Source organism: Geotrypetes seraphini, chromosome 1 (assembly GCF_902459505.1).
Source record: "Geotrypetes seraphini chromosome 1, aGeoSer1.1, whole genome shotgun sequence".
Classification (NCBI taxonomy): domain Eukaryota; kingdom Metazoa; phylum Chordata; class Amphibia; order Gymnophiona; family Dermophiidae; genus Geotrypetes; species Geotrypetes seraphini.
The window spans coordinates 197094223-197109297 of record NC_047084.1 but is presented as its reverse complement, the minus strand read 5'-3'; the positions used below and the strand labels follow the sequence as shown (position 1 = coordinate 197109297).

General features: G+C 42.3%; 1 protein-coding gene across 3 annotated transcripts in view; it reads left to right on the top strand.

Annotated features, from left to right (window-relative positions):
- Positions 1–14376, top strand: part of PDLIM3 (PDZ and LIM domain 3) — a 110343-nt gene extending 95967 nt beyond the window's left edge. For all 3 annotated transcript variants that reach the window (XM_033943706.1, XM_033943719.1, XM_033943714.1), the window contains 3 exons: positions 4710–4840; positions 10860–10968; positions 13333–14376. In XM_033943706.1, the coding sequence (XP_033799597.1) occupies positions 4710–4840; positions 10860–10968; positions 13333–13522 (430 nt within the window). In that variant the 3' untranslated portion in view covers positions 13523–14376. The remainder of the gene's footprint in view (positions 1–4709; positions 4841–10859; positions 10969–13332) is intronic.
- The last annotated feature ends 699 nt before the right edge of the window (positions 14377–15075 follow it).

The window sequence follows — 15075 nt, the reverse complement described above, 5'->3', positions numbered from 1 at the left end:
AGAAATATAGCATGTAGGAGGACTTCTGAGCCACAGCATCAGCCTGACCACTAAACAAATGAGCCATCTGCCAAGGGCAGCACACTTATGGGGGTGGTGCATGTACAGCAGTTGGTGTCACTAATTCACAGTCAGCTTGATACAAGGTCTTGACCACCCATGAGGATGCCACATCCCACTCCTTCAAAACAGGAAATTTAAAGAAGGTAGTATACCGAAGGCCCTATGATGGCTGCACAGATTCTGGTTTAGAGCCACTGGCTTTGGTGGACTTGGTGGGATGATGCAGCAGCAGAGATGGCAAACAATATAACAAATGAGGTAGACCCAGCACAGGGAAGGTAGAGGGATGTGCTGGACAAATGGGGAAAGGAGGAGAGAAGAGAGGAGATGCTGAACACAAAACAGAAATACTTCAAACCATTCAATGAGGGAGGGGGGGTGCATGGCTAAAACTTTCACTTGGGGTATCAAGTGTGATTGGGCCAGTCCTGAAGAGCTAACCTCGCCTCAAAATATTTCAATGGATGTATGCTCAGAGTAGGACTTATACAAATCTTAAAGGTAAGACTTGATGTAATATGATCACTGTATTTAGTACATTTTATGTGTTTCATTTATAAGTCACTTACCTACTCTACTCTCCATTGGAGCTCATGGCATAATTCAAAATTCTAGAAATTGGGGCTAAAAGTAGAATTCAAGAAGGATACATTAAAGGAGGTGAGTATAGTGACAAAATAAGGATGGTGGGAAGTGGTCAAAGATAACAGGCAGGGAAATATCTCCAAATATCCACTGCTTTTGGAGAGATGATGAAATCTCCCACAATCCTGATGGCAAGCAACTTAGGGAAGTTCTGGCAGCTCCACTGACTGACCTTTTCAAGGAGTCTCTAGAGTCAGGAGTGGTACCGGAGAACTGGTCCCTCGCCACAAAAGTGGAAGTAAGGAAGAAGTAGGGAATTACAGGCTGGTAAGTCTGACTTCTGTGGTAAGCAAATTAATGAAAATGCTTTTAAAACAGAGAATGGTCAAGTTTCTGGAATCCTGTGGAATACAGGACCAGAGGCAACATGGATGCATTACAGGTAGGTCTTATCAGACAAATCTGATCAATTTATTTGACTGGATAACTAGAGAATTGGATACAGGATGTGTGCTAGATGTGGTATATTTAGATTTTAACAAAGCCTTTGTGTTCCACTGAGTGCCCTTGGGATGGGTCCCAAAGTGATGGGATGGGTCAGGAACTGGTTGAGTGAAAGGCTACAGAGGGTAGCGATCAATGGAGATTGCTCTGAGGAAAGGGATGTTGCCAGTGGTGTGCCTCAAGGTTCTGTTCTTGGGCCTGTTCTTAACATTTTTATAAATGATATTGCTAAAGGGTTGTCGGGTAAGATGAAGAAAGACCTGACAAAGCTTGAAGAGTGGCCTGAAATTTGGCAGCTAAAATTTAATGTTAAGAAATGCAAAAATTTAATGTTAAGAAATGCAAGGTCATGCATTTGGGCTGCAAAAACCCGAATGAATGGTACAGTTTAGGAGGTGAAGAACTTATGTGCACGACGGAAGAGCAGGACTTGGTGTGATTGTATATGATGATCTTAAGGTGGCCAAACAGGTTGAAAAGGTGATGGCGAAAGCTAGAAGGATGCTAGGTTGCATAGGGAGAAGTATGGCCAGTAGGAAAAAGGAGGTATTGATGCCTCTGTATAAGACTGGTGAGACCTCATTTAGAATTTTGTATACAATTCTGGAGGCCGCACCTTCAAAAAGATATAAAAAGGATGAAGTCGATCCTTTTTATAGGAAGGCTACTAAAATGGTGTGTGGACTTCGTGATAAGGCGTATGGGGACAGACTTACAGATCTCAATCTGTATACTTTGGAAGAAAGGCGGGACAGGGGAGAAATGATAGAGACATTTAAATAAATCACTCCAACAAAAATGTTATTAGCCAAGTGGTGGAACTACCTATTGAAAAACCATTTAAGTAAAGTGGAGAAAAAGCCTCAACTTAATTTTATATGCAGACAGCACCCCAATGAGTTTTTCAGCCGTTCTTAATCTGTTCTCCACTTTACTTAAATGGTTTTTCAATAGGTAGTTCCACCACTTAGCTAATAACATTTTTGTTGGAGTGATTTATTTATAGATTGTTATTAGTTTTGTTCTAGAGAGACATTTAAATACCTACGTAATATAAATTTGCATGAGTCGAGTCTCTTTCATTTGAAAGGAAACTCTGTAATGAGAGGGCATAGGCGTTAAGAGGTCATAGGCGTAATCGGAAGAAATACTTTTTTACAGAAAGGGTGGTAGATGCATGGAACAGTCTCCTGGAAGAGGTGGTGGAAACAGAGACCCTCTGAATTCAAGAGGGCCTGGGATAGGCAGGTGGGATCTTTCAGAGAGAGAAAGAGATAATGGTTACTGCAGATGGTCAGACTTGATAGACCATTTGGCCTTTATCTGCCATCATGTTTCTACCTTTCTCTCAAAACATTTAAATAGCACATATCAGAAAAAAGAAAGACCATCAGTGAAAACGATTTTTTGAGTATGACATATTCTTACCTGTTCTAAATGACAATCCAGTTTGTTCTCGTTTTGGGGAGATGACAGAACATTTTTCCTGCTTGACAGTAGTAATATAAATCTCTAGGTAGTTCATTCGTTGGTTCAGATGCAAGCACAGTCGGTGGCCACATCATTCTGATCTTCATCTTCTACCTTATGGAAAATACTCAGTTTCTCTATTTTTCTTTACACTATATAAGATGACTGGATTTGGAACCAAGATGAATTTGGGTTTCATTTAATCTCAGATTATTGAATTTTTTTCTTAGCTTCTAAGAGACATCATTTCCAGGTTTTAATATAAAGACAAATAATGCTTTTTCAGAGGTTTTTAGCACAGAGTTGTTGGAAGGAGAATAGCCCCAGATGTTACTTCTGATTTGGTCTGATTTTGGAAATTCATACTTATTTGTGAATGAAGACACTAACTTAATGAAGATGAGCATCATATATCTTATAAAAATTGGAAGTTTTATTTCCCTTTTTAAAGCTGTCATGTCTTCTAAACTGCAAAAACAGAGAAACCTATAGTGCACTAAAGGAGTAGTCATTCAGGCAACATGGTTTTAAAACTTGGGTTTGGGGATCCAAGGTGGTGATTTATGAGTACCAGAGCAGCAATGTCTTAAAGGAGCTCTATCTTTTACTGTTACCTTCTGTTGATCTGTATTTGGAAGGTAAATGTCTAATCTCAGATTGCCTGACAGATTATTATATGAGCTTTGGAGACATTGCGGGGACTGGAAAAAAGTTTGTCCCTGTCCCCATGAGCTCTGTCCCTGTGTACTCTGTCCTTATCTTCACAAGCCTCAAACATTTATGATTTTATATTTAATTATTAAAGTATAAAAGGGGACAATATGCTGTACAACTGTTTGTAAATCACAAATAGAGCCTTCCATTTTGATCTGGTTTTGGTACAACCTTCCCAAAGATTTGGTTGTCTGTTTTTACATCATATGGAGAGATAATTGGATTCTTTCAGATCTGAGCAAAGAGAACCAATGCTGTGTATGTACTGAATGAACAGAAAAAATAAGTGTCTAGTAAATGTTTCAAATGCTCCTTGATGCCTGCAACAATGGATGAATCTGTTGCAGTAACAGTAAGATGCTTAAGCAACTGGGCATATAATGGAAGGATATTGCAGATGGTAGGAGTCTGACCAGTGGGGAAGACTCTTGATGACATATCAAAGGTGGACAAGACACAAATGATGTCATTTAACAATAGTTCATTTAAATCCAAAAGCAACTTCTGCAGTTTGGGGGGTGGGGGTTAACATTGAATTTAGTTGCCAGTTCTCTAAGATGTAACTTTTTACTTATTGATGCTAGCATTTTATAGATGCTGTTCCATCTAGTTGGAACAACCTATTTAAAGCTAGTCTCAGAATGACACAAGAACACAGTTTGTCCCTGTCCTGCAGTTATCTATGGGTACCCAACCCTGTACCATTCTCTATCTGGAGGAACACTAGTGGGGGGGGAATGAGTATTGCTTCTTTCACCGAGGCAAGGTGAAAGGGAGCAACTGTTGCAGGGAGGTTTCGCTACCTCTTATATAGCACATTCTCCAAAACAAGTGATGACTCAAGTTTGACATCTGCAAGCGAGAGCCAGGGAGACTGCTATGGAGCCTAAGCATTACAGGTTTGATTCCTTGGAGCCAATGCAAACCTTGGAGCAAGTTTTCTAAACCTGCTTACTTTTTCTATCTCCCACCCCCCCCCCCCTCCTTTCCTGGGACAAGAATGTTTTTCCTTTTGCCTGTGTGCTCGTACCATCCTGCTGTATATACATACCAAGACAAGCCTATTCTATAGCTTTTATATCATAGCCGCTTAATCAAAATTCTGCAATGTTTTACTATCATTTTTTACACACTGGTTTTTTTATTCCTCAGGCTACCAAGTAAATACATTTCAGTTAAGATAAAAGGTTTCTCCTATATTTCTATGGGTTGACAGAGATATTATAAAATGTTAGTGTGTATATAATATCAGTTTCTTACATTCTTACATTAGGATGCTGATAAGTAAATTAAATAATTTAGTTAAGGACATTACAAACACTACTATTTATGTGAAACATTCTTACCTTCTTTTTCTTTCTTGCATATTGCAGCGAACCTGTTCCTCCTTCGGTGCCCCAGTCTGATGTATACAAAATGCTTCACAATACCCCAGAACAAGCAAGTCAGCCTCGTCAGTCAGGTTCCTTCCGAGTTCTCCAGGACATGGTCGACGATGAATCTGGTTAGAGAATGTTTATATCCAAGTCTCTGTCCTGAATTTCAGACCATCATATACAAATGGCTGAAGAGATTGCATGTGGCCCTTTAGGTGTTACACTCAGGGCCAGATTAAGACCAACTGCATTTCCATTGTTTAACTGACAAGACATTAAGACTCTAAGTCCTGAGAAATATCATTATTGTAAGAAAGAAAACATGTATTTTTATAATTAGAAAAACACTGAAATTCTTGTTGGATAATGGGTGTGGCAGATGGCAGTGAAACAGTTAAGAGCATGATAGCTAGAGGAAAACACTATGGGGCCCCCTCACTTGCCTTGGTGCCCCAAGCAAGTGCTTATTTTGCTTAATGGTTAATCCAGGGCTGGTTACTTTGTATGCAGTCTTATTTAAAATATATACTGTATATAATATAGATAGATATCTAGAACACACCTTGTTTGACAATTAGATTGGCAATGACTAGGCTGGGACCAGTCCCAAGTGCAGCTAATACCTTGATATCAAGGTTTTGTCCATCTAGAATAAAACATTAAGGGCTCCTTTTACTAAACAGCGGTAGATGTTTCTACTAGAGAATGACACAGTGGCTGTTACCCATGGCTAACCCGCTGAAATGGACGGGGGAGAAGTGCTCACTGCATGCATGGGGACAAGGCCATCCATCGCCCCATGGAGTGGTGAATGGCCTTGTCCCCGCAGTTGAGAGAGGGAACGTGCGTGGTCACTGATCGCACGCAGCCCCCCTCCCTCCTTCCCGCCGGCCGAGTCTCCCTCCCTCCCGGAATGTTAGTAAAATAACTTGCTCAAGCCAGCCAAGCCTGCCTGCAGTCGCTTGTGTGTGAGTGGAAGCTTCTTCTCTGAAGCAACTTCTGGTTGCGTCAGAGGAGAAGCTTCCGCCCACACACACGCGACAGCAGGCAGGCTCGGTTGGCTTAAGCAAGTTACTTTACTAATGCGCCACGAAGGTAAGGGGGAGAGAAGGAGATTCTCGGGCCATGCGAGGGGTGCTGAAGGGCGGTGAGGTGGTGATGGGGAGAAGACGCTGAAGGGAAATGGGGAAGACAGAGTGGGCAGAAGACCCTGAAAGGGAAGAAGACAGAGAAACCAGACTATGGGGGGAGCGGAGGGAAGAAGATGGGTGCTAGACCAATTGGTGGGGGGGTGAAGGGAGAGGCACAGTAACAGAGAAAATGGAAGATGCAGAGAGAAGACAGACAGTGGATGGAAGGAATTGAATGAGAAGATGAAGAAAGCAGAAACCAGACAACAAAGGTAGAAAAAAAAATTATATTTATTTCCTTTTTTTTTTTCTTTTCTTTAGGATAAAGTAGTATATTAGTTGTGTTGATAAAAATTTATAAACAAAGCCCTACCAGCTGAACATCTCTTTCTCTAGTTCAGAAGCCAAAAAATTGATTTATAAGGAAGGAATAAGCTAAATATTGCAGTACTGAGGCTTGTATGGATGCTGCGGGGACAGTGGGGACGGGGACGGGGTGGGGACAGTGGTCGCAGGGACGGGACAGTGATGGGGACAAATTATATTCCCCCATATCATTCTCTAGTTTCTACTATAGGTCAGCGAGTTAAGTGCTCTGACGCTCTTAGGAATTCTATGAGCATCAGAGCATTTACCTTGCCAGCCTGTGGTAGAAGCCTCTACCGCAGCAGTGTAAAAAAAAAAAAACAACTAATAAATACTTTAGAGGGGCAAAACTGTAAGTTTACTAGATTCTACGATTAGAAACTTATGAAAATGCAAAAAGTGATTCATCATACAACAAACACTAAATGACAAAGTAAGACTATGCTTGCAGCTAAGACACTAATCCCTTAAATCCCTCAGTCCATGTACAAACAAAGCACTAAATGTGTCTTTACATGAGATCATATTTAATCAGATATATTCTGTCTATATTACTCACTTTAGGCTTTTGAATATGTACTGTTTTAAGTAAATCTACCTATTTTGCTATCAGTTATGGATGTTGACAGGCAATTATGACCTCACTAAACTGCCTGTGACCTTTTCATGGCAGAGTACTGTAGAGTTGATATTATTCTGTAGATCCCAGCAACCCCTGGCTGTCTCCTCTCTAGACACGAGTGTGGTTTGAAAAGTTGGTTAAAAACAAAACAAGTTAAACAAAGTCTCCATCGAGGGCTATACATTTAGTCCATTGAGTTTCCATATATTTTTTTTTTTGTATTGTAGGAAAAATAGCTTGTGTCTTTACTGGGGCATGAATATTATCATAGGTCCATAAAACCTTGTTAAATTTTTCTTGTGCAGTATTATACTAACATCATGCAAAAAACACCAATTGTGTAATTATACAACTCAACAAAAAATAAAAGCACTTAGTTTAAATCCATCCAGGTACTTTTTCTGTCCCTAGTGGGCTTACAATTAGAGAATGGCATGGGGACAAATTTTTTACCTGTCCCCGCAGGAACTCAATTTTCCTGTCACGCTCCCGTGAGTTTTCTCTCTGTCCCTCTCCCTGCCCCAATTCTGTAAACTCTGCCTTAACCACACAAGCTTCAAACACTTATGATTTTAAAGTATTTTAGGCTTGTGCAGATGAGGACAGAGCTTGCAGGAATAGGGCAAGGACAGGAAAAAACTCTCTGGGACAAGACGGTATGAGTTCCCGCAGGGATGGAGAAAAATTTGGCCCTTTGTCATTATCTACTTGCAATCTAATTACAGTCAAACCTCGGTTTGCGAGTGTTTTGCAAGACGAGCAAAACATTCTTGCAAAACGTGTCTCGCAAACTGAGTGTTGACTCGATTTGCGAGCACCCCCCGATAACCGGCATCGCTCCCCCCGCTCGCAAATGGCCCCCTCCCACTCGAATTGGCACCCCCCCCCCCCCCGCAAGAACAGGAACCCCCCGCCCGACCAACTTTAACTCACCCCCCCTTTGGCACCGGCACGCAGCCCACAAGTGCCAGTGCCGCTTGAAGATCTTCTTCCCACGAGAACCACTCCTGCCCGGCGAGAGGGAGAATTAGAAGGGCTTGAGCATGCGCAGATGCATGCTCAAAGCCGGCAGAGACTGGGAAGAAGAATATCTTCAAGTGGCACCGGCACTTGTGGACTGTGTGCCGGTGCCAAAGGGGGGGTGAGTTAAAGTTGGTCGGGCGGGGGGGGTTCCTATTCTCGTGGGGGGGTGCCAATTCGAGCGGGGGGCCTTTGCGAGCGGGGCGGAGCGGTTCTCGTGCCGGTGCCAGACGGGGGGTGAGTTAAAGTTGGTCGGGCGGGGGTGCCGGATCACGCGGGGGGGGGGGGAGCATATCAAAGCGAGTTTCCATTATTTCCTATGGGGAAACTCGCTTTGATAAACGAGCATTTTGGATTATGAGCATGCTCCTGGAACAGATTATGCTCGTAATCCAAGGTACCACTGTATTCCTATCTGAGGCAACAGAAGATTAAGTAACTTGCTAGGGTTTACAAGGAGCTGCAGTGGGAATCCAATCCAGTCCTCCAGGTTCTCAGCCCACTGCACTAACCATCAAAGTTCTCTACTCAATTATTACAGTAAATTGATAATAATTTGAGATTTGAGCACAGATCTTTTTGTGCCCTATTATATAACCCAGTGTACCTAAATCTCCTCGTGTGTAACCCTGACCTCTCTCCAGTTGTCCTGGGCACCTGCTATGTTCTTCAGCTAAGGTACCTTGACCAGAATCTATAAAGCAGAGTTTTAGTTTTTGAGTTGGGCAGACCAAGGCTGGGGGCCGAGCTAAATCCTGGTAGGCCAAAGGGTACTCTTTCCTGGGCACCTGTTATTTCACTTTTATCAAATAAGCAGTCAACGGTCTCAGTGATTTAACTTTAACTTGCTTTACTAAAAAACATGATGAGCACAATTGATATAACTTGATCTATACAGTTCAAAACTGTTAAAATGGTAATTTCATCTCCAGACTTATTCCCCCTCAATATCAAAGTTCAAAAAGGAAAGAAAAACAGTTTTGTTCAAGTTCAATCTCAGTATGATCCGTAGAGTCAGTGGTGTAGTAAGGGGGGGTGAACTGCCCTGGATGCCGTCTTGGAGGGGGAGGGTGCAGGCACCTCTCTGCCCCCATGCCATGCTTGCATCTTCTCTCCCTACCCTATACCTCTTTAAATCTTCGCCACTGCGAGCAACGTCTCCAGCTTGCTGCTCGCGCCGGCCTGGCTCTCCTCTGAAATCATTTCCTGGTTGTAGGGCCAGGACATGATGTCAGAGGGAAAGCCAAGAAGCTGCTCACACTGGAAAGGAGCAGGGGGCGGTGAGGAGGGTTTGGGGGGGTGCCACCGCTTTGAGCGTCTCCTACCCTCACTGTGCCACTGACTAGAGTGTCAGAAAATAGCATATAGTAAATACCATCCTATTGCCTTACATTCCAGAGTCTTTTTCTCCTCAAAGTCCTCAATGTTTCTGTCCCATCCTGGAACAGGGCTTGTCCTGCCACTTCCACTTCCACTTCTCCTCCTACCTGGGGTGTCTTTTTCCCTCAAACACTTCTTGTTCTCAAGCCAGGAACATTCCACAGGCATCCTATGCCATATGGCAGGTGCTTCGGCTACCATGAATAGTAAATATCTTCCATCGTGGGCTCCCAGGACTTCCCCATCGAAGCTAGGGTCATGGCGGGGGTGGGCAACCAAAGACAATGTGCTCACAAATGGTCCCTTCTCGTATTACTTTCTGACCCTGCCTACATGGGCTGGCTCTTTCCAAAACCACCCACCAGGCTGGGGCATTCCAGCATCCTTACTTAGGAAAAAGGATTTTCAGGGCAGTCACAATCACCCAAAGCAGGAACACTTTGGGGGAGGGGGATCACATATGCAACTCAAAAGGGGGCATGGCCAGGGGAGTGGCAAGGATGTTACATTACATTAGGGATTTCTATTCCGCCATTACCTTGCAGTTCAAAGCGGATTACAAAAGAATTATCCAAGATGTTCTTAAAAGTTGTGCACTAGTTTATAGAATAGCCCTATTTCTGCACCATTAAACAGAGTTGGGTGCAAGCTTTTATATCAGGTTTCAGCTGGCATAAATACCAGTACCCAACTTTGGCACAGAAATGGTCTCTAAGCACTAGTCTATAAACAGCGCTCAAAATTTCAGTGCCGTTTATAAAATGCCCCCTTTGTTTCAATATTGTGTAAAGTAAATAAATGTGCAAATGTTGCCCTGGCCTATGCCCAACCCTTGTCCTTCCCATTGAACACCTCCTTAAATTTACATGTTAAGCTATTTGCATACTAAGATCATAGAATAGTGCCATATGTATGGCTGCCATTTACACTCATGGATGGCAACATTCTATAAATTTAACTATATAAATAGTTATCGTTAGGCAACCTGTAATAGAACGAGAGGGATAGGTTGATGCTTGGCGCGATCATAACTTTTGACCCCGCCCCCCTCGAAATGCCTCTTGATCTTTCACCTCCTAAATACACAACTTCTGGCCAGACACTGAGGTACCCTGCAAAAAAGTTATGCACTGGCTGGCCCTGAATTTGTCAAAATAATTGTGCAATTAGCTCCAAACTTAACCCCCTTTTACAAAACCGCAGAATAGGTGGTTAGCGCCAGCCGGCGCGCTGAATAATCTGTGCTGCTCTGATGCTCATAGGAACTCTATGACCATCGGAACAATGCAGAGCATTCAATGTGCTGGCCAGCGATAAAAATCTCTTGCGCAGTTTTGTAAAAAGGGGGTGGGGCAAATGCATAAATTATTTTGAAAATCAACCTTAGTAATATTCAAATATCTATGTCACAATTTAAAAGTAGAAGTGAACACTCTAAACATGAGAGGAATGTAGTAGCCACTATGGGCCTGATTTCATCCTGAATGGAAAAGAAGCACTTGCGAATCGGGCTTTCTTGTGAGATACACAGCGGTAACAGCACATCCCAATATTCACTGCAGAATGGGGACTAGAGCGTTAGCTGTTTCTCGATAGTGCTATTGATGTGAATATGCTTTTATTTTCTAGATCGTCCTGCTGGCACACGAAGCGTAAGAGCGCCTGTAACAAAAGGCCCTGGAACAGGAGGAGGTGTACAGAAGCTGCCACTTTGTGATAAATGTGGAAATGGGATTGTGTAAGTGTATTGGTTTTTTGTTTTTGTTTACTTGTTTTAAATAGGAGAACTCTAAGTAAATCCTGATACAGTTCTTTACTTCAAGTTAGAGCAGTTTTTTGGCAACTGCTACAATGACTTTCAGTAGAACAGAGACATAGCAAGATGCCCAGTTGCAGATGGGCCCAAGTCTAAAGTGGATGGGCATGGAATTCTTACACCCCCCTCTCCATAAACCCAAATAAATACTTGAGCTGGTGGGGCTCCCTAAAGCCTCCTCAGGCATTCTTCCAAGCAGCAGTTATCCACAATATACCTGCGTGGTTGCTACTGATGGCAGGTTGCACATTCTCAGTGTTTGTGCATTTCCTAGAGGGCAAGTGCTCTGGTGGCTGCTTGAAAGAGGGTTGCCAGAGGAGGGGGGGAGGGTCTTCAGCTGGCAGGGTTTCTGGGCAGCCACAGCAAGAGTGCCACGATTTTGGGTGGAATTGAGTCCAAATTGGGTGGGCCCCAGCCTACCCAGGTCCACCCTTGGGCTACTCCACTGCAATAAAGTAAGGATTGAGACCAACCAAATTGTTTTGGCTTTGGGGGCCAGTAACAACCTGAAATGTGAGTTCAACCTTGTTTCAATTTTGGCCAAAATGCCTGTGCCTTTTCAGCTGAAACTCCCCTCCTCTCCTCCCTGAACCACCACCACTACTACTGCTACTGCTACTACTACTACTACTACTACTACTCATTTCTATAGTAACAGCTACTAGACATAAATAGCACTGTTCACATTATATGCAGGTACTCTCTCTAGTGGGCTCACTGTCTACTGTAAGTTTTTGTACCTGTGGCAATGGAGGGTTAAGTGACTTTCCCAGGGTCATAAGGAGCTGTAGTGGGAACTGAACCCAGTTCCCCAAGATCAGTCTGCTGCACTAACTAGGCTACTTCTCCACTCCAACCAGAAAAAGTATGGCCTAGACCCACACCTTGATTGCAGCCCCCTTTCCACTCTTATCATGTCATTGGTGACTAGTGGGGATAGAAGCAATCCCCACCCACTCCTGCCCATGCCAGCTCCTGCATCAAAATGGCTACTGGATCAAAATGGCTCCAGCAGCAGTCTTGCAAGGAGCAAAAAGGGCTCTCAGTGGAGAATAAGGTTATAGCAGAGAGACTGAATAAATTCTTTGCTTCAGTCTTTATGGAAAAATATGTAAGAGATCTACCTGAACCAGAAATGGATTTTAAAGATGATGAGGAAGAGGAATTGAAAGAAATCTTGGTGACTCTGGAAGAAGTACTAAGCCAAATTGGCAAGTTAAAAAGTGATAAATCACCTGGACTGGATGGTATACATTCCAGGGTACTAAAAGAACTCAAACATGAAAATTGTTGACCTGCTGCTAAAATTGGCTGTAGTACCTGAAGATTGGAGGGTGGCCAATGTTACTCCAATTTTTAAAAAGGGTTCCAGGGGAGACCCAGGAAATTACAGACCAGTAAGCCTGACTTCAGTGTCTTGCAAAACAGTGGAAACAATTATAAAAAATAAAATTGTGGCACATATAGATGAACATAATTTAATGGGAGATAGTCAGCATGGATTCAGCCAAGGGTGATCTTGCCTCACCAATTTGCTCGACTTCTTTGAAGGTGTGAATAAACATGTTGATAAAGGTGAGCTGGGGTTAATGTAGTGAATCTAGATTTTTATTTATTTTTTTTTATTTTTTTTTTTAGCCAGTCCTCCCAAAGGAGCCCAGAACGTGTTACAAAGTACATCCATAATAATCCAGACACAGCAGAGATGACATAGTTTACATAAATTACAATATAGACATGACAATAAAACATATGTACTAAGTAGCATCTGGTGAGATTAAGTGGCATAGGTGCGTTGACTGGGTGGCATTTCAGGGTGAATGACAAAGTTCCTCATGAGAAGCTCCTGAGAAAATTAGAGTCATGGGATAGGAGACAATGTTCAGTTGTGGATTAAGAATTGGGTATTAGATAGAAAACAGAGGATAGGGTTAAATGGCCATTATTCTTAATGGAGGAGGGTAAATAATGGAGTGCTGCAGGAATCAATTCTGGGACTGATGCTATTTAACTTATTTATAAATGATCTGGAAATTGGAACAATGAGTGATGTGATTAAATTTGCAGATGACAAAAAAACAGTTTAAAGTTGTTAAAATGCCTCCAGACTGTGAATTATTGGACGCAGTGCGGCTTTGTAAAAGTTCACTGTTTTTTTTCCTCAAGGATTAGTTTCTTTATTTTTTTTCTTTACTTTCTCTATCTTGGATTGTTTTTCAGTTTTGTTAAAGCTTTGCTGACAGTTCTTACTCTGGAATCTCATTTCATGCTTTGTTTTGTACATAGTGGTGCAGTGGTGAAAGCCCGTGACAAGTACCGCCACCCAGAGTGCTTCGTGTGTGCAGACTGCAATCTGAACCTGAAGCAGAAGGGCTACTTCTTTGTGGAGGGGCAGCTGTACTGTGAAAACCACGCAAGGGCCCGCATGAAGCCACCTGAGGGATACGACGCTGTCACTGTTTATCCAAAGGCTTAAATGTCTCTATTATGCTCCTTGTGCCTGTGCCAACACAAGTACATACATGGCCATCCATACAAAGATGTCATGGAATGTGTACAAGTCTCAATTTGACACATCAAACAAAAGTTACTGCTTGTTCTTCTCTGGGCTTCTAAGGAGTGAGCAACAGCACCCTTCCCCCCACCCCACTCCCAATCTTCCAAATGCCAGCAAAGGTGAAAACTTGGTTATGTCACCAAGTGCATTTCAGCCCATGCAGTTTATGTATGATGAAGATTTTATAGATTATTCTGTAAAACTAGGAAGATCTAAAGGTTATAAGAATAGATTGACGTAGCCTAGCTGGAATTTTTGCTTTTTGATTACCATTGATTGTAGTGTGAGACTTAGATGAAATCTAGCTTCAGGGAAAATTTGACTAGCTTGCTACACTATGTATCTGCTACTCTCTACTTGCACATGTCAGCAATATGGCATAGAAAGTGGCACGAACGTCATCTGCTTTTTGCACATTCAAATTAAGGCATAGTAAGTCGCCTAAAAGCAGACCGTGGTCTTGACAAAAGCTGATATTCAAAATCCAAAAATGTTCACAATGCTGCCATCTCAGCATATTTTAGTGTATAAAGACAGTTTCACATTTACCTACTCACATTAAAATTTGTTAAAAGGTAAACAAATTAGTAAGAATTATTATGTTCTATAGGTTCATGAACTTGACTATGGAAAGTACCTTTTTAGTCTCAAAAGCATTCATTTTAAGAAAGCTGTCAATTTAAGGTATCGTCTACCCCCCTCTCCTTCCCCTACCCTATTTTAAGTTTCAAATCGCTTACAAGAGGCATTTTCCAATTAAACTCTTAACTTCAGGTACTAGCTTTAAGAGCAATTTTCCAAAGTATTTCTGTACCTAAAACAAGGTTGTATGCACCAAACATACTGTGTACGGGGGCGGTGGTCCTGGTGCAAGTATGCTTTTTGATATCCCACAAGCAATATGAAAGTTTTCATGAAAAAGACATCTAAACAACTAGTGCACATAAGTGTGCTCACTTTTCCCAGATCAATTTTAAAGGGTAAAAGTTTCCCTTTGAAAATTGATATGAAGTCCCTGGCTGAAAAGTACCAATAGACTTTACACATTTGTGCTTTGATAGGTGCCACATCTGAATCTCAATCAAGGAATAATATCTTGACCTATTAAATCAGTTATGCTGGAGACATTGGATCACTTCCGCCCACATTTCACATAATCTAAGGAAATACTTTTTTACAGAAAGGATGGTAGATGCATGGAATAGTCTCCCAGCAGCAATGGTAGAGACAAAGACTATGGGCTCCTTTTATCAAGGCGCGCTAAGGGGATTAGCGCATTGGACATTTCATCATGCGCTAACCCCCCCAGCAAGCCAAAAAACTAACGCCTCGTCAATGGAAGCGTTAGCACCTAGTGCGGCAGGCAATTTAACACACGTTAAACCCCTACCACGCTTTGATAAAAGGACCCCTATGAATTCAAGAAAATGTGGGACAGGCACATAGGATTTCTTAGGGAGAGGAGGAGATAT